Source organism: Sinocyclocheilus rhinocerous, unplaced genomic scaffold (genome assembly GCF_001515625.1).
Source record: "Sinocyclocheilus rhinocerous isolate Xijiao unplaced genomic scaffold, SAMN03320098_v1.1 scaffold1152, whole genome shotgun sequence".
Taxonomy (NCBI): domain Eukaryota; kingdom Metazoa; phylum Chordata; class Actinopteri; order Cypriniformes; family Cyprinidae; genus Sinocyclocheilus; species Sinocyclocheilus rhinocerous.
This window is the reverse complement of record NW_015625590.1, coordinates 2,183,535-2,207,598: the sequence shown is the minus strand read 5'-3', so window position 1 is coordinate 2,207,598 and position 24,064 is coordinate 2,183,535. Positions and strand designations below refer to the sequence as shown.

Here is a 24,064-nt window from a genome sequence, read left to right as displayed (position 1 = left end):
AATTTTTGATTAGTAATATGCTTTGCTAAGAACTTCATTTGGACAACTTTAAAGGCGATTTTCTCAGTATTTTGATTTTTTTGCACCCTCAGATTCCAGATTTTCAAAAAGTTGTATCTCGACCAAATATTGTCCTATCCTAACAAACCATACATCAATGGAAAGCTTATTTATTCAGCTTTCAGATTATGCATAAATCTCAATTTCGAAAAATTGACCCTTATGACTGGTTTTGTGGTCTAGGGTCACATATAATACTTGTTGTAATAGGATGAAATAGTTTAAGCTGAGAGAGAGAGAGAGAGAGAATTGACTGTGGTATCAAGTGTTCACATGTTATAATTTGTTAGTTTAATACTTCTAAGATCAAATGTTCACATGTTATAATTTGTTACAGTTTAATACTTCTAGGATGTTATAATATTCCATTATATTACTGTGATGTTCATTTACTTATTATTGTTATTATATTATTATTCTTTTTTTTTTAAATCTTTTTGTACATGTGTACCAAGCTTTGGCAATATTGTATCATTTACAGTCATGCCAATAAAGCAATTTTGAACTGAATTGAATTGAGAGAGAGAGAAACCAAAAATGAAGCTCCCAGAAACTCCCAGTTTTAATCTCAGTAACTGTATACTAAGATTTCCATGTTTATAAATTGCAAGTTTAATATTGTATCTACTATATTAAGACTAATACAGAAGAGGAGTAGAACTACATTTCAAGACACACACGTGCTGAACATAAATTCACGTGGAAAGACTTTATTAAGTCTTAATATTTAAGTTATCTAACGATCGTCATACTGACTGGAAAGTCAAGTCTGGGACAGGACATGCAAAAACACCTTCACGCCCAAATCCCTCCTGTTGTAGTCTTACCCTAAATGTAAAACCAGCGGAACAAGAACATCTACCTGACATCAATGTGGAATCAGAGTCACAGTTCTGTAAAGCTGTGTGGCGTTTGAGCGTGTTAAATATCTGACCAGGGTGTGGCGCAAGGTTCTATGTGCGGCTCTTGACCAATCAGATTGGCTCCTGCTCCGGTTTTCCTGCTAGTGGGTGTGGTTGCCGTGACGACGCGGCGCTCCTGTCGACATCTTTCAGGAAATGAATTTAAAGAAATGAGAAATCCAGGAACTTGAACCGAAACGAGTCACGGTGGGGTGGACCGAAGAGTCGAAGAATCAACTCTCTTTAGGATAGTTTGAATGTGGGGCACGCGGAGCAGAAGGAGAGAACATGTTGATAAAGGAATTGTAAGTGTTTCAGTATGAATTAACTGAGCTGAAGTTTTGATCTCTCGCTGAACTTGAACTTAAGGGTGATTGTTTGGAAACTTTCACCGGCTGCTGCCTAATGAAGTGGACTTATGTTGATTTTTGACTAATGAATTCTGGATGTTTTTTTTCGGTGTTAATTAGGTTATATCAAATAATCTATAATCCTATTTCGGTTTATATTATTTATATTCCTGTGATGAGTCATAATGAGTCATCAGTTCATTTGCTTTACGAAGTGAGAGGGGGGAAAAAAGCATACCTTTTTTTGAAGTTACAAACTGCAGGTAAGTTAGTATAATGTGATTGTCACATGCTACCCTTTCGCCGGTCACGCTTCATAATACACCGTTGTGCACGTCATAGTGCACTTTTAGACTTAAATGTGCTGTAGTGTATACATATTCAGCGTTTAAATAGTCCTCTAACCATATTATGACATTGATATTCATATAACAAGCAAGCTGAATTCTGCCTGAGCTGTAAAATATTACATTAGACGTCACTGCGTTGATATTATGATGTCATTACTGCCATAATGGCTTTTATTAATACTTGATTTGAACTGAATATGGTGATAAAGAACTTTTGATTCGACAAGATTTCCAACGTCATGGAAAACCTGAGAATTATCCGGTCAGATTTGAAAATATCAGGGGGGTTTAAAATGTGAGAAATAATCCTGGTTTTAAAAGATTAGTATGCATTTGTTCAACCCGTTTATCTTTTTTTATTTTGTGGCGTTTGGTTGTAAAAACACTTTCTGGAGGTTTAATTATTTTCAGTATGCAGGAATCTACCTTTTTGTTAACTTATTGTTTACTCATATATATATATATATAGTATCTTATTCTAATTTGAGATCACTCAAAGTAAATTCATTATGAAACAATATTATCAGAACATTGCCGTTTCATGATTGCAAAGAGACAGGTCAGGTCAATGAATAAAGCAACTCCAGTTCTTAATAAATAAAGTGCTCTGTTGTTTATAAGATTAAGATTATTAATGTCATTGTCTTCAGATGGTAAAATTAAGGCTTGTTGGCATTCCCAGAGAGTATACCAAGTTGTCAAGGAGGTAAATGTGATTGAATGAATGAAGAGTTCAAAGATCACCAAGGTTTTTTTTTTTGCTGACTAAGTGGCTTTTCTCTTTTGTCTTTCAGTCGAATCGTCCTGCCTATTTCTGTCGAAGAGGTAAGTACTGTATTTTTCACTCGAGTTCTTACAGGTGCCTCTTTATGCTTTATATTTATGAAAAGATTCTATTTTAGTCTAGTCATAATTTGAAAAGTCCGTCTTGAGACTTATGGATGTATTTTTGGCATAATTCTTCTGTTATTCCAGTTTTCCAGTCTCCGCCCAGTTTCTTCTGATGGGCCGGACAGTTTAGACGTTAAAATGATGAATTGAAACAAACAGTCTGAGGTTTGTGGGAAAGTGGCCTAGTTAACTGCAGGCCTGTATATAGTGGACAAGGACAGACTGTAACTAATTGTAACCTGAGACCGAGCTTATCAGACTTTATCAAGCGTACCATCTTTGCTCCAGCTTACTAAACAAAGGCTATATTTGTTTTGTCCCTGTCATTTCTTGCCCTCCCTGTTGCAGTAATTATTGATGTTGGCTGGTGTGTTTTTACCCTGAATATTTGAATATCTTTTTCTGTATCTGTTGTGTTTGAATAAGAAATCATTGTTAAAGTCAGTTGTTCTTGGATAAACAGCAGTAAAGGTTTGACATGTGTAGTTGCATTCCTTCCTGTTCACCTGCGCAAAAGACCATATAATAATATACATATATAATAATGTTATAATATATATTTGTAAGTCGCTTTGGATAAAAGCGTCTGCTAAATGAAATAATACAGACTGATGGAGAATTGAACTAGTACCCAACCAGCTGAAACAGGAAGCATGTTACATTGTGGTTTTGTAGACATACCGAGTGTAGATGCAGACAGAGGGCAGGGGCTGCTGGGAGCTGCATGACTCATTTCTGTATGGAAGTCAGTAATTTATACTGGTTTAATGAAAACAAGTGTAATTACGAAAAATGAAATGAAGCTTTTGACTGCACAGTATTTCAGTAGCTTAATATCAGTTATCGGTCGATATTTGAGTTTCTTTTAATCAGTATAATCGATGTTGGATATTTAATTGTGCATGCATATTTTGTCTATTTTTATATTTAACTTACCATTGCCGTCATCTAATTACGTCATCTACACAAATAGTGTACATTTTAATATCTACCATTTATCAATTATTAGTCAGACTCATTATGTAAAAAATAATTATCGACTTAGAATTAGCCAGAACTTTTCCCTTTTTCATACTATACATTATAATTTCAATGTCTTCATAAATTCATATGTAGCATTTAAAATGTATTGTTTTTAGTGTTTTATATTTATGTAAAAATGGTATTGATTTTTTAACATTTTATCGTTAGCCTCATATTTTTGTTAGCCTAGCCAGTTGAAGCCACTAGATGCGGCGCTGCTGCGTTAAGTACAAATATAGCGGGAAAAGAGAACATCAATGCGGAGAAGACCTTGTTTACGTCAAAACTGAAACCAAGCCGTTCACACAGAACGTATATTTTGCGCATTTTCTAGAGGAACGTCAATCACCGTTGCACAAGAGAGCCGCATGTTTAGAAAGCCATGTAAAATTAATGCAAGTTCAACTTTGAAAAAAACATATCTCGAGACTTTATGGCAGGTTTTTTCCCCATCTGACTGCAACTTGTGTTTTTAAATGAAAAATGTACTCTGTGTGATTGGTTTTCGGCCCTTTGTATTAAATTATGCATACATTATCATTATGCATGATGCTGTTTTGTTTATAGTTGTTTATAGTTTATATAATAACTATAGTTTATAGTTGTATTTTTCTACTCCTACTGTGTTGGGCAGAAGCTGGTCAGAGTTGGAGAACTAGAGATGCACATACATTTGCTACAAGCAGTTTCCCTCTTTTCTATCATCAGTTTATAGGGTTTGAACACTTCCTCTATAATTGTGTCCGTTTGTTTATGGCACACCAGCCTGTATATGGCTATTTGTCTATGCAGATGTTGAATCAGCTCTCAGCACCGTACGCAGCCATGACATGCAAATGCACAACAGAATACGCTCACTTTCAATGTGTTTTTGTTTGTCATTAAGACGTGTGTTATACTGTAATTTGCATATGATATGACCAAGTGAAGTTAACATTATTCTCTCATCTGCAGTACCAGGTGGGTCAGCTGTACTCCGTAGCAGAGGCCAGTAAGAATGAGACGGGCGGTGGAGAAGGGGTGGAGGTCCTGAAAAACGAGCCCTACGAGAAGGAGGATGGAGAGAAAGGACAGTACACACACAAGATCTACCACTTGCAGAGGTAATAATCATAATATTAACTATTAAGTACTGTGGTCTGTATCGTAGTACCATGGTATTATCATTTTTTTTGTAAGGGTCATCTCATGTGGTGTCGACAAGCAGAAAAATTGGTCATAGTCTGTATTTCACAGTTTCTCTCTGTGATTCTCAATCTCTTGTCTTATGCAGTAAAGTGCCAACTTTTGTACGGTTACTGGCTCCTTCATCTGCCCTGAGTATCCACGAGAAGGCCTGGAATGCTTATCCTTACTGCCGCACAGGTACCGGCCACAATAGCACAGCTTTACTGAATATACAACAACTGTACATTCATACATGACTGATCTATTAACCCCTTAACTGTCACCGTCCCACCTGTGGGACGCTTGGCGCTCTTTTTTTTTTTTTTGTCCTTTTTCTCTATCAAAAATTTTAGTAATCATCATAAATTATATATCATTTGAAAGCTTAGAAGCCCAAGATTCATCCTGTGAAAACCATTTTGAAATCGGAAATTGCGTTACCATGGAAATGGTATTTTAAAATCTTTTGGCGGTCTCCTCCCCCTTAGTGGGCCGTGTCAAGTGTCATATTACAAAATGAATTACGGTCTTTTAGAATCAAACCTTTTTATAATCTTGACAAAAAACATATCATTGGAAAGGTCTGAGACTCAGGATTCCATATATGGTGGTTTTTATTTTGAGATAGAAGTAATATTGACAGAGAAATGTAGACATTTGTGACAGAAAAATGCATTAAAAAAAATTCAATGGAGTTTGGATGGCACCCGGTGGCTGTTTGTGGTATAACGCCCTAAGTAAAACCTCACAGGAACCTAAATTTTTTTCAAATAAACTTCAAATTTGGAACATAACTTATTTAGACATGAGGCTTTAATTTTATATCAATTTTAGAGTAAAACCTGTTATGTAAAATATTTATTATATAAAAAATAAAATAAAATTAATATAGTGCATTTTATTTACAGTAAATTGAAACTTCTATAACTTTTTGATTCTTTAATTTTTTGAAAATTCCACTTTTGCAATAATCTGCTGATTTTCTTCTTTAAAAAGAGACCAAACTTAGGTCTGTATTCCAAAGTGTTCATAAATTACAACAATTTAAGTTTGGATAGTGCATTTTCATGCCTATTTAAAAAAATGGGGGGTGACAGTTAAGGGACGCAGAACTCATAGGAATGACGAAATTCACAGCTGTGTTTTTCTTGATTTCTTGAACTTTATTTTTTTATGTGTTCCCTACATCATCAATCATTCACTCCAGTTCTTACGGTGAGTGTATGAGACACCTGTGTGTAATTACATAAACCTTTTATATTCATGTTACTATTAATAATAATATTAATAATCAACATTTTATTCTTATTTATCAGGTTGTATTCTTTTATATACAATGCCCTTTAAAAGTTTGGGGTCGGGAAGATTTAAAAAAAATGTTTTTGAAAGTCTCTTATTCTCACCAAGGCTGCATTTATTTGATCAAAGATAAAGTAATAACCTTATTATTGTAAAATATTATTACAATTTAAAATAAACGTTTTCCATTTGGATATACTTTAAAATGTAATTTATTCCTGTGATGGCAAAGCTGAATTTTCAGCATCATTACTCCAGTCTTCAGTGTCACATGATCCTTCAGAAATCATTCTCATATGCTGATTTGGTGCTCAAGAAACATTTCTTATTATCAGTGTAGAAAACATTTGTGCTGCTTAGTTTTGTGCAAACATGGTAAAAAAAAAAAATTTCAGTTGGAGAGAAATTTCCAAAAAATAGCATTAATTTAAAATAGAAATCCTTTGTAGCATTATAAATGTTTTTCTGTGACCTTTGATCAGTTTAATGCATCCCTGCTGAATAAAAGTAATGATTTCTTTGAAAAAATCTTACAGACCCCAGACTTTTGAACAGTAGTGTGTCTATGTATCAAATGTGTTGTGTGTGTTTTTATAGAATGAGTACATGAAGGACAATTTTCTAGTCATGATTGAGACGTGGCACAAGCCTGACCTCGGTGATCAGGACAATGTGAGTAGACAGCCGACATTATGCAGATAAATGCACATAATATTTTAATTACGCAGCACCACAATGTGCAAGAAATCGATATTGAATTGCAAGAAGCTGTGAGAATCTTATAAACTGACCGTGTCCTTTGTTTTGTTTTTTTAAGGTCCATAAGCTTGACCCCGAACAGTGGAAGAAGGTTGAGGTGGTGCACATCGACATTGCTGACAGGTCTCAGGTGGACACTAAGGTAAGGAAAACGGAGTTTTTACTTTAGATGCATGATCAAACTTTGAGACATGCTGACATTTTGATTTACTTCACAGGACTACAAACCAGACGAGGATCCAGCCACATTTAAATCACAGAAGACTGGTAGAGGGCCATTAGGACCTGACTGGAAGGTGTGAATGGTTTCATGAATTGTTTTTAGATCAATATCTCCAGCATTTTTGTAGAGGAGTTGATCGTGTTTGTTGCAGAAAGAACTTCCTCAGAAGATGGACTGCCCTTATATGTGTGCCTATAAACTAGTCACTGTCAAGTTCAAGTGGTTTGGCCTGCAGAATAAAGTGGAGAATTTCATTCACAAGGTATAAAACTATAAATGACCTCATGCTGTGTTCAGTTTGACTCACTTTTTATGTCAACAGAATGTCCATTAGGATGTCATAGAGGTGTGGTTTAGAAAGATAAACAGTTTGTGTTTGTTCAGTTTATTAGAGGGCTTGGTGTTTGTGTGTTAGTCTATTTTTAATGCAGTGACTTGTGAAGCATGAATGTTTGTTTGCTTTTACTTCAGCAAGAGAAGCGCCTGTTCACCAGCTTCCACAGGCAGCTCTTCTGCTGGTTAGACCGATGGATCAATCTGACCATGGAGGACATCCGCCGCATGGAGGAGACGACGCAGAAAGAACTTGATAACGTGAGTTCGACAACTGTTTTTTTTTAATAATCATTGAACAGAGTGAAGATGGTTTAAAGAAATGATTTATAATGGTCACTGGTTTTAAAATAAGATGCAGTACAGTGGTACCGTTAACTAAAACTATTAAATGAACTATTGCTCATTGAAATACAGCTTAAATAAAATATAAATAATTAATGAAAAACTTTAAACACTTAAATGAAAATTAAAAATGTGGCCTTGGCAACCTACTGAAATAAAATAAGTTGAATATTAAAATTACTCAAATTAAAACTGAAATAAAAAAATTTAAAAAGACAAAATTAACAAATTTAAGAAAACTAAAATCTTAAAAACTACAAAAAAAATAAAACGGATGCATTAAAGATTATTTGTCAGAGGAGATATTTAATCTGTATTTAATTTAGGGATTCACCAATATTAAAGTTTGGCTGATACCGATAAGCTGATAATTAATTTAATGTTGTGACTAATAATTGATAAATAGTAGATATTAGGATTTTTACTGTTTGTGCCTAAATAATTAAAACACTTCACTAAAATCAATCAATATGAGTGCGGCAAGTGCATTTAGGCAGTATTATAATCTACAGTATGAAAAATAATATTCAGTTGGAAGTTTGCTAAAGATTACATTTAACAGTTTTAAGTTATTAATAGTAAAAGTAAAATGAGCATGTATAATTAAATAGTCCAATATTTATAATCCAATATTGACAAGTCTGAAATAATTTTTTCTACTATAGATGCGAGTGAAGGATCCAGTGAAAGGGATGTCTGCCGCAGACGAATGAGACGCTGCAGCTGATTCTGTGAGTACAGCTGAACTGATGTTTCCCTTACATGGTACATGGGGACACTATACTCTATATATTTTACTGACCAAACTATATATATATATATATATAATTTATTTGAATTATTATGATGTTATTATGTGGTTATATAATAATTTTTTTAATTTTAATTTTTGTATTTTTAGATGTTGCAGCTGTTCGGCTGTGTCCTAGCATTGGAAAGAGTCTCTTCAGTATGATGGGCTGCTCTCTCTCTTCATGTTTCATTCCAGTAGATTTTCTCTTTTTTTCACTCCTGCACCATCCCATCCAGAGGTGTTTCTTACACTAATAAATAGCAACATATTGTTTCAGTCCATGTTTCTGCCCTATGTCTATTAAAATTTGAAAGTGTCTCATAAATATGTTTACCCATCCTTTTTTTTTTTTTTTTTACATATTTGACGGACATCAGCACTTGTTTAAATAACCCGTCACTAACCCCTATCACCAGCATGTTAACACATTTACATTTCTTTAACAGACGTTCCCACCCTTGATGTATTTGCTGAGTTTATGGTATTAGCAGTTTGCAGCTGACCCATTGTTACTTATAAGCCTCTTTTCTCAGGACTTTTTGTAGATCTGAAAGGACTGAATTCTAATAATGTGGTAATACCAGGTTTACAGTAATGACGTAACAAACTTAATTTAGTTCAATTGAATTTCCACACAGGGTCTAGGGCATTAAATATCATGTCATGTTGGGTTGGTGATGTATTAGCACATGTTTTGAGCCTCTGTCATATGAGGCTTAATTATGAACTGTATTCAGATGTTTAAATGGTATTCTGCTGTTCTGTTCCACTCTTTGTGTTAATTGGGCTCGGATACAGTGTAATACTTGTTTCATAATTATGCCTCATGACCTGATAATGATATTAAAAATTATTTATATTATTAATGTCTGTAGTATGTATTTATTCATTGGTCTTTGCGCTGTGCAGAGATACTGCGAACTCATTTAGCACATATAACGTTTTTGTGGTATTTTTTTTTTTCCTTCTCTTTTTTTTTTCACATGGATAAGTTTAGGGTTAGGGTTAGGGTTAGCCCTAACAGATTTTGGAGTTTACTTGGGGTTATTGTGTATTTATGTCCAGCATCTAGCATTCATTTGATAACTATTATGCATTGATTGACAGCATAGTTGGATAAGGAACGGTGAACTTTAGGATAATGAAAAACCTTTGCGAAAGTAGTTGGCAGAGTTGCCCGATCAAACCAGCCCAATGACAAAAAACTAACAAAAATACCAAAACTCTAAATTTTCCTCTCCTATCCCTAATATATATATTTTAGTCACTATGTATTACACAAAATATAAACTTAAAAATCACTGTAGTAATCATAAACACAGTCTGATTCGTCTTTAAAGCCCTATTCGCACGGGATTAGTATTATCTGGGGACCTTGTGTGATTTTGGAATTAACCCCCCACCTCTGAATTTCGTGTGGTGCATTCGCACGGGATAAGCGAAGCCTGTGATTTTACTCGAATTTACCGATTTATCTACCGGATACCCGGATGTCAAGGCTTTGAGAGTCCCGTTCTATGGTCCAGATGGATTAAAAAAAAAGAAAAGAAATTAATATAGTTTCGTGCCCTGTGACATTTACATTTCACCAGGTTAAAATAGTATATCAAGCTTTATGCTTGATTTATTTGTAACACATTAACCTCAAAACCTTTTCAGCCTTTTCTTTCTACAAATTGTATGGTGTAGCGATATAACAGCACCCAAAATACTATCAAACACTCCAACGCAGCTCCATTCTTCGCGAAAGGTGGATAAAAAAGCGCACAGGAAACAAAAACCTCGAAAAATGATATACGACCCGCCAAATGCAGGCCAAATCACAGAGATGCCGATTCGCACGGGACTAATATTAGCACAGGACCTCGGTGTTCGGCGAAATATGGTAGGTCTTTTGCGGGGGAATTTTTACTTTACAAATTACAGACATGGCCGATTCGCACGGGATTAAGATCACAGACAACCTCCGCAATTATTACAAATGACTGGAGGTCACCAGGTTATACTAATCCCGTGCGAATAGGGTTTAAGACTGATTGGTGGTTAAAAAAAACTATTTGAAAATGAACTAGGCTTCCTAGCAGTAGTCTAGCACTGTTTTATAACTGGTGGAATGTGAAGTGGGTAAAGTACAATATTTAAACAAGCATTTCAGTCAAATATAATTTATGTGCCGTCAAACGTTTAACCGAAAAAACAGCGCACGGCAACACTTCAAAAGTTATTTTTCAGTTGGTCCACACTGACCTCTTCTTTTCGCGTAACTCCTGTCTTTTGAATCTTGTTCTCTTTTGGTTTTTCTGCACAAACGTACACTCGAAACATGGAATATACCGCTAAAATTGCATCCGCATTTTTGTTACTTTGCATAAGTATCTGCTAAATGAATAATTGCAATATTATAATGCAATTATTTTGTTAGCATTTTTGATAAGTAAACACACTGTAAAATACCATACCCACGATTAAAATGCCAAAGAACTCACAGAAAACAATGAACTTTTTCTTTTATTTATTACAAATGTACAGTTTATGAATCTTTATTACGATTTAAATGGTTTTGCTTAGTCTTTTATTTAATTTCTATATTTTACAGGTAGCCTCTGCTAAACAAATTTCTCCCATCAGTTAATCTCTCAAGTAAGAACCACGTGATAAAGAACAGTCATAAGTATAGTGCAGCCAGTATGACTGATCACGGAAGTGTGTGTGCATTAATCTATTTAAAAATAATTTCACCGGTGCATCATGTGAGCAAAGTATGCATCTGCAGCAGGATGGCTGGGAAAATCTACAAACTACTCTGAAAGGAATCAGATTAAGTGTTGGAAATATAGTGTGTGTGCAATGACTTCCTTTCAGATATCTCTCTGAATTTAGTGCTTATTAAATAATGGCCCAAGCTCTTTCTCCCAAGTCATTACCACAGTAAACCATCCTGCCATATTTAGTGGAAAATGAACAATCTGGAGGGAAAGCATACACTGTTTTACTCACCATGTGCTTCTAGTGTGGAAGAGCAAGACACCAGTCACATGATTAAATTACTGATTAAAGACAGTCTAGCAGATGTGCAAAGGCAATGATCAGAGATTTTCAGACAATCTTTTTGACACGTTACCAGGGGACGCTAACATTATCCCATTCCCCAAGTTAAAGAAACAAAAGGCAAGAATGAAAAAAATGGCTTAACTTAAAATGCTGGTGGGTAAAACTGATATGGAAAACAACAGGAAGTTTAAGGCTCGTATCATGACGTTTAAAATGCAAAGTAACTGTACAACAAATACTTGGTTTGATCGCGCTCGCACACACAGATGTTCATCTACATGTGCGTACGTACTGGAAGCTCCAGTTCAACTCCTCTCCCATGAACATCAACATAGAGAAGGAGTCATTTCCCACAATTTTCAAAAGTGAGCCCGATCGCCTCGACTGGTGCCACAGAATGTGACTTCACTGGTCCTGATGAGGCAGATGGACATCCTCACCGACATGACGTGTTTTCCCTGTGACCGTATGTGAAATGTTAGTGATGAGAACATTGATAGTGGTCATCTTCAACCATCAACATTCACATGCTTGTAGCTTATAGAACATAATAAGGGTCTTCTTACATTAATAACCATTAACTACACATGCTTGATAAAAAAAAAAACATGAATTATAAAGAAGAAAGAAATCAAATATTCTCAAAATGAAAACAAACTACCATCACACACAAAAAGCCTGGTCCTGAAGTAAAAACTCCACTAAACTGACAAAAAAGGCCATTCGATTATGTGCAGAAAATGAACAGGTAGTGCTAAAGTGATGGTTTTTTCCTAACCTAATAAGCTAAAGATAATGTGATGATTGTGCTAACACATTTGCATTGTTCTGATACCAAAACCCACTAACGTAGGGATTGAGATGAGATGAACCAGGGTGAGACCTGGCAAGACTTTTCTGTACATCAACTCCGACCGCCGTCTTTGTGCTCGAAGACGAAAAAAGAGGGATCCGCAACTGTAGTGTCATCACTCCCCTCTGCTCCTTTGGCTAGTGTTTGACGTACTTCATAAATAATTGTAAATATGCTGTTGTTGTTTTTTACATTAATTTGGAGATTTAATATGAAAACGTAATCAGGAATTGTAAAACATGTAATGAAATGCAACTGACATTTATACTGTGTGTGTGCGTGTGTGTGTGTGTGTGTGTGTGTGTCAAAAGTAATTATTTATTAAAAAAATTAATTTAAAAAGTTAATAAATAATTGTAAATATGCTGTTGTTGTTTTCTACATTAATTTGGAGATTTAATATGAAAACATGTAATCAGGAATTGTAAAACATGTAATGAAATGCAACTGACATTTATACTGTGTGTGTGCGTGTGTGTGTGTGTGTGTGTGTGTGTCAAAAGTAATTATTTATTAAAAAAATTAATTTAAAAAGTTCTTCAAAAAAAAAAAAAAAAAAAAATGTAGTATAGAGTAAAACACTGTGTGAGTGAACCAGTGCTTCTACCACTGGAGGACGGGAGTGTTCTGATTAGTTTTCACAGGTTATTGTTCACCCCTGTTAATGTTCGCAAAGCTATGTGTGATTTCCACCGAAACTAAATGAAACAAAAATCAACAGAAGACATCATTAAATTGTAACAATAATACGAAACATAAGTCATAATCTTTAAAATAACTCCAGTGTTGTTGTTTAAATTCAGTACATTTGTCCCAAGAGAAACAGGCCAATGGAGCGGCATTTAAAAACACAAAATCAATTGAAAGACACAGAGGAAAATAAACGATTTAGGAGGAACGTTTCTGGTTCTCTTGACAATTAGGAGTGCTTATGTGTTTCACAAAGAAAACCAAAAATAGCCGCCCATGCGCTAACAGACCATCAGCACTGAATTGTGGGTCTGCCTGTGTAGTGTTTAGATGTTTAGATGAAAGAAGATCCTCCTGACATACTGAAATAAGAGAAGAAAAGGAGTGTAAGGAAAAGCAGTCCGCTCCATTCGGCTTCTCCCAAACATTCCACATCTCTGCGTCCGGGTGGCCGCAGCTGGATTCGACACCCTTTCTTTTCCCATCTTCATTCCCTCACATCTTTTTTCCCATCTACCTGACCAACGATTCCCAGCCGTCAGTTTTACTTAGTGTCTTACTCTTTTCTCCCGTTTCTCAGTCTTGAGGACCCCAGTGTGCTGGAGGGTCAATGTTTTTTCTCGCGGGTGGTGATGGTGACCAGCTGCTTGGCAGCTTTGGCGATGTCGTAGGCGCACTGGATGACCTGCTGGGTGAGGAGCTGGTAGTCCACCGTACTGGCCGACAAGTCGGAGGGCGCCGCTTTACGACACTCCACCTGCAGGCGGGACGCACTGGCGGCCAGGAGCTTCAAGGAAGAACGCACTGCATCTAGCGCTGGTCTCTGAGAGCAGCAGACAGAACAGATAAGATTTAATGCAGTTTGGATATCTTGAGGCAAAGTATCAAAATAAGATGAATTTATTTACCTTGGGAAACAGCGAGGCCATTTCTGTCACAGCTAAGTGGATTTTCTCTGAGCATGGCACAAAACTGCAACCAAAGACAGATTTCTTTCAAAATTTTCTCCAGTAGATCTTTGTAAACTTTCCATAATAGTTTGTTTCTATTAACTGTAACAAAATGACTTTGCATTCAGCTTGAGGGGTAACAGTCCGTCATACCTGTCATGTTTAAACTCCTGTGCAGCTCTGAGGAGCTCCTGGATGTTCTTGGTGACCTGCTCGGTTTTGAGGATGACGTCCTCTGTGCAGGGCAGCGTGGGGTCCGGCTCACCCTCTGTGTCTTCCACATCCCCCCTGCTGTCCTCCTCACTGCTGCGTCCCACACTACCACATAAAACAAACAAACAATCACGAACACACAATAAAAACACTCAAATTTACATGCTAAAGGAAATAAATTTATTGTCAGTTGGTTTTTAAGGTCTTAGTTGTTATTACAAATAATTAAAATATATATTTTTAAAATATATTTTACAGTAAAATAAAAAATTGATGATAATAATAATATTTATTATAATAACTAACAGTTCATAATTAGTTAATAATAACATTATACTGCATATTATATAGTAGAATGATATTTTTAGAAGACAAATATATTACTATTGTAATATAAATATTGGAATATCCTGTACTGTATGTTGAATATTTTTATTAAAAATACCAAAAGTACTTTTATTAAAAGTACAACAAAAAAACACTACAATGAAAGAATTATAAATAATTATAAAAAATAAATATATATTTTTTGTAACTGTGAATTAATAAAAAAGTCAATAATAATAAAAAATATACTTGCACTTATTATTCTAATATCCAATTATTTTATAATTAGTTATAACTAATATATATAGTGCAATAACATTATATGGCATATTATATAGTATCTTATTTTTCAGAAGACAAATATATTACTTCTGTGCAGAAAAAAAAATCTAACATTGAAATAAAAATATTATTAATATATAAATTCATATAATAATATGTAAATTAATGTTTAAATTAATTTTAAAAATAGTAATTAATAAAAAATAATGATATTAATATATTCACATATTAAAAATACAACAATACTACAATAGCAATACATTTGTGTTTTAATTTCTTAAGACAGTGCACAAGTTTATTTTTATTACTCTGTTTTTATTACTCTTCTCATTGCAAATGAAATGCTGTAAACCTCCCTCCACAAATTTCAAATGAAACAAGGCAAATGTAAAAAGATGCTGAATCTGGTGTGCTTTGTTTTTAACGGTAGCACTCACCCAAGGGAGACGTCATATGTTTGAGAGTTGTCATAGTCACTATCAGTTCCGCTCCCATATTTCTCTCCTGCTTTTGGAGGCTGGACAAGACAAACATGAGCAGAGGTCTGATACAAATCACAGTCTGTAACTCGCATGTCAGTGTCGATATGAATGGAAAGAGGCTCTCACATTATATCGCCCATCAGTGGAGGCTGACAGGTGTGCTCCTCCGTAGGGGGTGGGACCTGCAGGAGCGCCCTTTCGCACCTGAACATGAGCAGAATGAGATTAACAGGAGGAGAAAAGCTGACAGACAGTCAGCAGGCAGAGGATGGAAAGGAAAGAAGCAGCTTTTGATAGTCATTTCTGCACAGGACTGTTAGATGTAAGGCAACCTGCAGCAAAACTGTTATACTAAAGACTGTAATTCTGTTAGACACAAGAACCTTAGTGTAGAGGTTTTCAATATTGCAGAACAGCAAGATTCTACATTAAGCTCAAAAGCAAAACTGAATTAACAGTGTAATAACATATCCTCTTCTCTGAACTAATGAAAACACTAAAAATAGACACTCACACATTAAAAAGTGCAGTTAATAAAACAGGCGCAAAGGTGAATCCCAAATACATTAACCACGACTAATAAAGCAAAATAAGTCTACACCACACTGCCAGCAATGACCCAAAAATGGTATATTGCATAATCACAACATGGCATATTTGCATAATTGCAAAAGCAATTAAAGCAAATCAAAACAAGGCATTCAAAAGACATTCAAATACATCCTACACATCTATGAATATCCACAAACAGAGGATGATTTCTTATTTCAGAGCTGTCAGGAGCAGCACAACAATTCACTGCACACTACAAGAAATCAGTTCATTAAGCATTTGATGTGTGTCATGCAGATCGACTTCTTTGAGGTTCACTAATCAGGTAACCAATCAATCAGTTTTCTACACATTCCAGATATGTCATATTGCACAAGACAAGCATATCTCTCCACGAGAGCCTCTCTTGGCATTTCAACTATTTCAAGAAGAATACAATTCATGCCACTTCTATCTTCCTATGCTAGATAGACAATATACAAGGCTTGTGTCTCAAAATGTATTGAGCTGCTTAGCTAAGCAACATTTTTGAGCATTATAGGCAAACCTGGTATTAACATGCATTCTGGGTGAGCCAGAGACAGACTGTGATCAGGTTTTGTTAGAGGGTCTATGATTTTGTGATAATATGAACCACATTAAATAAACGAATGTTGATAAAGCTAAAGAATTAGCTTTTTAAAGAATTTTAAAAAAGTACAATGAAAACCTACCACAAAATAACATTTCTGCATGTTGATTAAGGTAATAAAAAGTAAATAATTCTGCATGTCAATAAATGTAATTTAAGAAAAAAAGGGAAAATAAAACAAGAATGCAAACAATTTTGGGAGTAGTTTATGATAACGTTAAAGAAAAAAAAAAAAAAGTAAAAAAGAGGCAGAAATAAAAGTACAAATGCAAATAAATTTTGGAGCAGTTTGTGAATTTATGTAGGTGTACTTAAGATATTTACAATTAGCACAGTCCACTTATGATCAAGTCATGCAAAAAAGCTGTTGATACCAGGGGCCGGTTGCACCAGCTGTACGCAAGTTACAATGTAGCCTAATTTTGACGTAAATTGGAACTAAGTTACAACTTACGCACTTTTAAAAAAAATTTCGTTGCACCATTACACTTAGTTAGAGAGAACAATATGTAAATAAATGTACTTTGTTTCTTTTTTTAGCGCTTCTTCAACACCCCATCTACAGCGTGCCTATGTGTGCTTTGGTCTGTATAGCGCATGTGAAATGAAATCAGTAATAATAAATAAATGCCATTTCTCATGTTTTTTTCTTTCTTTCAGTATTTATTGATCCTTATATTTCAATTACGGTTTCTGAATGTAGCTTCCCTATATGCCATAATGTTTTTCATGATTAAGTATCATTTTTAATGGAAACGTATTTTTACCGTTAGTTACGTGAGGCAAAAGAAGTTAGAATGAAGGATAAATTGAAATTCACAGCATTTAAACAAGTTCTGCTTGCGTATTTGAAGTCTTCTATTGGATCATTTAGGGTAAACGTCATATTATCCGGTTACGCATTACTTTACGGAGAGTTTACGAACTACTAGCTAGCTGCCTTACAAACAACTGGTGCAACCAAATAATGTATAGATTTAGTTACAAACTAGCTAGTAGTTACTAAGCTTCTAGTGTGGACTTAATGTTCTAATTTAAGTAAGAACTTACGAATGGCTGGTGCAACCCTACCCAGGTGTATAAGAGACCCATGACGCTAAAAAATGCTGTTGATTTAGGCAGCACACTGAGTTTGGAGAGACAGCCAATATCTAGAAAAAGAAAGGTGTTATCAGGGCAGGAAGTGCTCCTGTTTGGCCATAAGGTGGCGGTAAAGAGCAGTGAGTAAGCAGCAGCACACCAGTGTGGGCTCAGGTAAGCAGAGGGAGAAAGAGAGCCCGACAGGAAAAGGAAGTTTAAAAAGATCAGGCCGGCCACTAATGCTCACACTTACGGGGCTGAGAGGCTGCAGGCGGCCCGTCAGGGGGTCCAGGGCTGGGGTGTAAGCTTTGGGGGTGGTCCCCACGGGCTCATACATAGAGAAAGCTTGTCTATCCCGGCGGAGGGGGGCAGACGAGGGTGCATTTAGGCTGGAGTCTCCACCTACCCCTCCACCACCGCCCGTACCCCTTACCCTACCATGCCACAGCCCTGGGCCACCACCCCCGGTCAGAGCGCCCCCGGCCCCAGCCTGGGCCCCCCGCAGCGCGCTGTTCTCCGTCTGCATCCGCGTGATCTACAGGGATGGAGGGGCATCACCAGGAGTCACACAAACACATACACAAACACAAGTACCAAAGAAAACACAACAGTTGCAGTGTGGACTGTTACGTCATGCTGGGGCTGATAAAATGGGGTTGTTCTGATGGACAGGAAGTTTAAGGTTGTCTGAACAAGGAGGGGCTTCATTCTCAGTGGGAAGTACATGGTATAAGATATCTACATTTCTATTTAAAAGTTTGGGGTAGGGCTGTCGCGATAACCACAATATCGCAATACTGCACTATTGACGATTTCCGCGTTTTCTTTTTTTGTTTTACACTTCGTGCAAGTGTACTGAATTTTAAATAAGTTAGTAATGATAACAATGTGTACCATGCTGATTTGTACAGAGGCTCGGTAGATTTGCACTTAACAAGCCTAAACAGACAGTGAATGAGAGAGAGATCGACTGAGCGTGTGCGATTACCTACATCTGTCCTTCAGGCCGAGTCATATATATTTGTGAATATAGGTTGTCATGTCCAAGGAAAGCGAAACCTCTGTCTTAGCATCGACGCATTGCTGGTAAGCTGAGCCTTCTAAAGTGGCGCCCAAAGCTAAAATGCTTTCAACAGTGTGTTTCATTACATGTCTCTTTTTACAGTCAGATTCGAGGATCAGAACTAACTGTTATGCATATGTGATTTATACATCTGAAAGCTGGATAAACAAGCTTTCCATTGATGTAAAGTTTGTTAGGATAGGACTAAATAAGTTAGTAATGATAACAATGTGTACCATGCTGATTTGTACAGAGGCTCGGTAGATTTGCACTTAACAAGCCTAAACAGACAGTGAATGAGAGAGAGATCGACTGAGCGTGTGCGATTACCTACATCTGTCCTTCAGGCCGAGTCATATATATTTGTGAATATAGGTTGTCATGTCCAAGGAAAGCGAAACCTCTGTCTTAGCATCGACGCATTGCTGGTAAGCTGAGCCTTCTAAAGTGGCGCCCAAAGCTAAAATGCTTTCAACAGTGTGTTTCATTACATGTCTCTTTTTACAGTCAGATTCGAGGATCAGAACTAACTGTTATGCATATGTGATACATTTTTATACATATTTATACATCTGAAAGCTGGATAAATAAGCTTTCCATTGATGTAAAGTTTGTTAGGATAGGACAATATTTGGCCGAGATACAACTATTTGAAAATCTGGAATCTGAGGGTGCAAAAAAATCTAAATATTGAGAAAATCGCCTTTAAAGTTGTCCAAATTAAGTTCTTAGCAATGCATATTACTAATCAAAAATTAAGTTAATACATTTACAGTAGGAAATTTACAAAATATCTTCATGGAACATGATCTTTACTTAATATCCTAATGATTTTTGGCATAAAAGAAAAATGAATAATTTTGACCCATACAATGTATTTTTGGCTATTGCTACAAATATACCCCAGCGACTTAAGACTGGTTTTGTGCTCCAGGGTCACATATAGGCTAACAATACATAACACACACACACAGATTATATATATGACGAAAATACTGCAGATCGCGCAACTGAGCCACTCAAAATTACCACAAGGGAAATTCCTTCACCGCGACAGCCCTCGTTTGGGGCTTTTTTAAAGTAATTATTACTTTTATTTATTTCTATTTCAAATAAAACCTGATCTTTTGAACGTTATTTTCATCAGAGAAACCTGAAAAAATGTATCCACATAAATATTAAGCAGCACAACTGTTTTCAACATTGATGGGGTTTAAATGTTTCTTGAGCAGCAAATAAGCATATTAAAATGATTTCTGAGGGATCATTTGACACTGAAGACTGGAGTAATGCCTGCTGAAAATTTCCCTTTGTCATTATAGAAATAAATTACATTTTATTCAAATAAAAAAACAGTTATTTCACATTGTAATAATATTTGACAATATTACTGTTTTTACTGTATGATCAAATAAATTCAGCCTTGGTGAGCATAAGAGATCTCTTTTTAAAAAACATTTTAAAAATCTTACCGACCCCAAACTTTTGAACAGCAATGTTTATTAATACTGTTCTGCTCTGTTTGATGGTTTGGTATCAGTCTGTGTAATGGTGAGCTGTAGTTTATGGCAGCATTTAATTTCTATCTGTGTGAAAAAAAAAAGGTACATTGTTTTAATACAGTGGATGGGCGTACCTCCTTCTGAAGCCTCCGCAGCTCCTCACTCAGGTTGTTGTTGACCTTCATGAGCTGCTGAACTTTGGCCTCTGAGGAGGCCAATGCTTTCTTCACCTCCAGATATTCCTGTAGTGTGATGGGCCCATCTGACAGGTCCGACGAGTCCATGCTCTGATTGACAACACATATCACCAATCAAATCACAATATACTCTTAATTAACAATAAACAGCAGTAAAGGGAACAGATTTGAAGAAAGAGATTTCTGTCCCAAAAGATATACACAATTATGTATGCCATTAATTTATTGTAGTATTTACACTACCATTCAAAAGTCTGGAGTCAGCAAGATTTTTTTTTCTTTTTTGAAAGAAATCAATATTTTAATTCAGCAAGTATGAATTAAATAGATCAAAATGACAGTAAAAACTTTTACATGCAACAACAACAACAAAAATCAGCTTTGCCATTACAATAAATTACATATTAAAATATATTAAAATAGACAACTTATTTTAAACTGTAATAATATTTAACATTATGACTGTATTTTTAGAGACTTTTTTATATTTTTAAAGCTTTTGAACAGTAGTGTGAAAGTAAGTCAAAAGATCCCACCACAAGTCTATAATATATGCAAAAACAGTATTCAATCAGTTCAATCTCTTAGAAAACTAATAGCACGTTACACGATTTTAGGTATTACTGATGTCCATATGTATATATAAACCTAACATTGATATGGAGATTTTAATGAACATTATTATAAAGCATACTGAATAGGTAATGTAAAATTAAATTTTCATTAGAGATGCACTGATTGCAATTTTCTTGGCCGATTCCAATTTTTTTGTTAGTGTGACCTGCCGATGCCGATTTTTGCCGATACCATTTTTTTTTTTAAGAACAAAAATCTACTTTTTTTCAATGCAAAAAAAAAAATATTTACATAAAATAAATTAAGCATTACAATTCCCCCTATCTGGACTAAGTTACAGATGTTCTCTCACTTAAACAACTCTCAAAATAAAGTGCTCTGTGACTGGAAAGAGGTAGAAATAACAATTAATTGAAAATGAGCTGCTCTATATGACGAAACAGACATATCATTTCCCACTGTTATAAATGGTCATTTTTCCCTAACCTTATTAAATGTGTCCTCTTTCACATCAAATTCTTACATTGTTTCAACTAATTCAGTTAGAATAACAAGAAATTGTAGAATTGTTACCATTCAAATGAAATCAGTATCAACAAACTTCATCTTTCCACTGCAGGAAACACAGAAGCTGCATCTGAAGTGGCATTAGATGTATTTAAACAGACTGTTTGATGAAGCTGAGGTGCGCTATAATTGAATTGACACCACAAAATTGCAAATACATTAATTATTTTATAAGATCGTTTTAAATAATTTTTTGCACATACAAATAATAAAGGTTGGGGAAAATGCAATGATACTTTTAAATATGAAACCAAACCACCAGTAGGTGGCGGCAAATTACTGTTTTAATGAGTGAGTCATTTAGCCATTCATTTAACCGAATCCTTCAATCAGTTGACTCATTTAGAAATGAGGCAAGTGACTGTCTTTATGAATGGGTTACTGAATCATTGACTCACTCGATTCGTTCAAAAACATGGATTCATTCAGAATCGGAGACTCACAACAGTTCTGCTGTTCGGCTAATTCCGGTCCCTGGCCGGTCGATCGGTGCATCTCTAATTTTCACACAAAAAATTAATAACTGTACAATATGACAAACAGCAGTGCTACTGGAGAAGGTTTTAAACCCCACATTCCTCAACCAGACGGCGAGGAATATGGGGTTTACTTTGTGCTCTCCTACACTCAGCCATGTCACTTCCTGAATGTGGAGCGAGCATGCTCAGACACAGCATCCTGTCTTTAGCTGCAGAACAATAGTTTCACTGATCACAGCCTTGAAAAGGGGATGATGTCATTCTGCAAATATGAGGGAGGGCTGCTGTTGCTGATCTTCCAGTGGTGCATGCTGGGACATGACAACACTGGCTTCTGTACTATTGAATATACTAATTTGCTGGTCTGGCAAAACCAGTATCAACATCTACCAATGCCTAACCTACAATACAAGAAATTAAACATTTCTTAAGATTCAGTGAAATATCTGAACTTGTTTCTCCAAAGGTTTTAAGATGTTCCTCAACTCAATCAAGCGGTTTCATTATTAAGAATGATGGAAGTCTGGAAGGATGAACACAAATCTTCAACCTCAGACAACTCATAATTAGGATTAGGTGGAGTACATTTTCCTCAGGTAAACACCTAGTGAGGGAGTAAGGGTTTAGATGAGCTGACCTTGGCTCGGTTGTTGCGCTGAGTGTTGTTGTTATTCTGTGCGGTTAGCTCGCTGTCTGTGTCTTCATCAGACGCTACGCTGTCATAATCGTGTTGGTCATCATCCGCCTGACTCAGATCCAGCGGGTCTGAAAAACAATAACCACAAAAATGAAAGATAACATCATTAATATGGGGAGGCAATGAGAGTCTCAAAAACTGCACTGGCTTAGCTATATCCGTCTTTACTGAAGCTGTATTGTTGATATTCCACTAAAACCTGTAAGTTTGACAAATGCAATGTGGCCGTCTCACCTGTGGGGCTTGTCAGGCCTTTTCCATGCTGCCGTCGCTTGGCATCACTGAGAATGTCGATAATGAGGGTGGCGAATTCTCGTGCGTTAAAGCGAGCCAATTTCTGCCGCCCCTACCAATGACAAAAAAATATATACACAAATGAATACACATATATGCATATATTATTTATAGAAAAGGATGCATTAAATTGATCAAAAGTGACAGTAAAAAGTTGTTACAGAAAAGCTTTTAGAAAAAAAAAGTATCACAGTTTCTACAAAAATTGTAAATAATTTTTAAACATTAATAATAAGTAGTAGTGCTTCTTGAACACCAAATCAGCATGATAGAATGATTTCTGAAGGATCATGTGACACTAAAAACTGGATATATTAGTGCTGTCAAAATTAGCGTGTTAACGCAGGCGATTCATTTTTTCATTTTAACGTGTTAAAAATATTTAACGCAATTATCACAGGGACCAGCAACTGAAGGTGAGAACTATCCCTTTAATGGTTAATTATTAAAAAACCTATTTCATAGAGACATTTGTATTGGTATCAGTGATACTCGCCTTCAGTCATAAAAAAAGATGCCATTAAACAAATATTAAAAATATATGGTCTTTTTGTTGTTTCTATATTATCTGAAGATTGAATGTGAAATTATTGCAATATAAAGGTATATTTAAAAACTTAAATGTTAGGTGGGATTAATCGCGAATCATGATTAATTTCAGAAAAAATGAGATTTAGTTCATTTTTTTATCGATTGACCACTAAATATATATATTCTACAAAATATTAAAATATTAAAAGCAATAAATTAAAATATTAAAAATAATATATTAAAATACATTGTTTTTATTATATAATAAAATAGAAAATAGCTATTTTAAATTGCAATATTCTACAATATTACTGTTTTTACTGTATTTTTAATCAAATAAATTCAGCATTTATGGGCATAGGACACTTAAGATTAAAAAAATAAGAGACTTTACATTAAATAACATTACTAATCCCAAATTTTTTGAACAATAGCGTAAATCATTAATGTGTTTTTAGAAATAAATAATGCAATTATAAACAGACCCTAACTAAATCTATGGAATGTTTTCACATTTTTACAAATTTTTTGGGGGGGGGGACAAATCTGTGA

At 35.3% G+C, this 24,064-nt stretch overlaps 2 protein-coding genes across 6 annotated transcripts in view; one reads left to right on the top strand and one right to left on the bottom strand.

Annotated features, from left to right (window-relative positions):
• Positions 1-1,047: 1,047 nt before the first annotated feature.
• LOC107756865 (phosphatidylinositol transfer protein alpha isoform-like) lies at positions 1,048-8,825 on the top strand. The gene is made up of 12 exons (XM_016574183.1): positions 1,048-1,267; positions 2,457-2,487; positions 4,531-4,679; positions 4,850-4,941; positions 5,951-5,958; positions 6,640-6,714; positions 6,860-6,943; positions 7,020-7,097; positions 7,176-7,286; positions 7,496-7,618; positions 8,368-8,433; positions 8,604-8,825. The coding sequence occupies exons 1-11, from the start codon at positions 1,251-1,253 to the stop codon at positions 8,413-8,415; spliced, it is 816 nt and encodes a 271-aa protein (XP_016429669.1). The 5' UTR covers positions 1,048-1,250; the 3' UTR covers positions 8,416-8,433; positions 8,604-8,825.
• Positions 8,826-12,948: 4,123 nt separating this feature from the next.
• The window catches only part of LOC107756839 (ARF GTPase-activating protein GIT1), a 23,107-nt gene continuing 11,991 nt past the window's right edge, over positions 12,949-24,064 (bottom strand). For 2 of the 5 annotated variants that reach the window (XM_016574137.1, XM_016574156.1), the window contains 9 exons: positions 22,921-23,033; positions 22,628-22,766; positions 20,306-20,458; positions 17,860-18,141; positions 15,470-15,547; positions 15,299-15,378; positions 14,193-14,357; positions 13,998-14,061; positions 12,949-13,912 (listed from right to left, as the gene is read on the bottom strand). In XM_016574137.1, the coding sequence (XP_016429623.1) occupies positions 13,697-13,912; positions 13,998-14,061; positions 14,193-14,357; positions 15,299-15,378; positions 15,470-15,547; positions 17,860-18,141; positions 20,306-20,458; positions 22,628-22,766; positions 22,921-23,033 (1,290 nt within the window). In that variant the 3' untranslated portion in view covers positions 12,949-13,696. The remainder of the gene's footprint in view (positions 13,913-13,997; positions 14,062-14,192; positions 14,358-15,298; positions 15,379-15,469; positions 15,548-17,859; positions 18,142-20,305; positions 20,459-22,627; positions 22,767-22,920; positions 23,034-24,064) is intronic. The other 3 variants (XM_016574147.1, XM_016574163.1, XM_016574172.1) reach the window with 2 other exon arrangements.

What these genes read in the sequence shown, in the direction of transcription:
- LOC107756865 (XM_016574183.1), top strand. An exon ending in AAGATCTACCACTTGCAGAG is followed by an intron (nt 4,680 to 4,849) that starts GTAATAATCATA and finishes TGTCTTATGCAG; the next exon opens with TAAAGTGCCAACTTTTGTAC. An exon ending in GGTCTCAGGTGGACACTAAG is followed by an intron (nt 6,944 to 7,019) that starts GTAAGGAAAACG and finishes TTTACTTCACAG; the next exon opens with GACTACAAACCAGACGAGGA.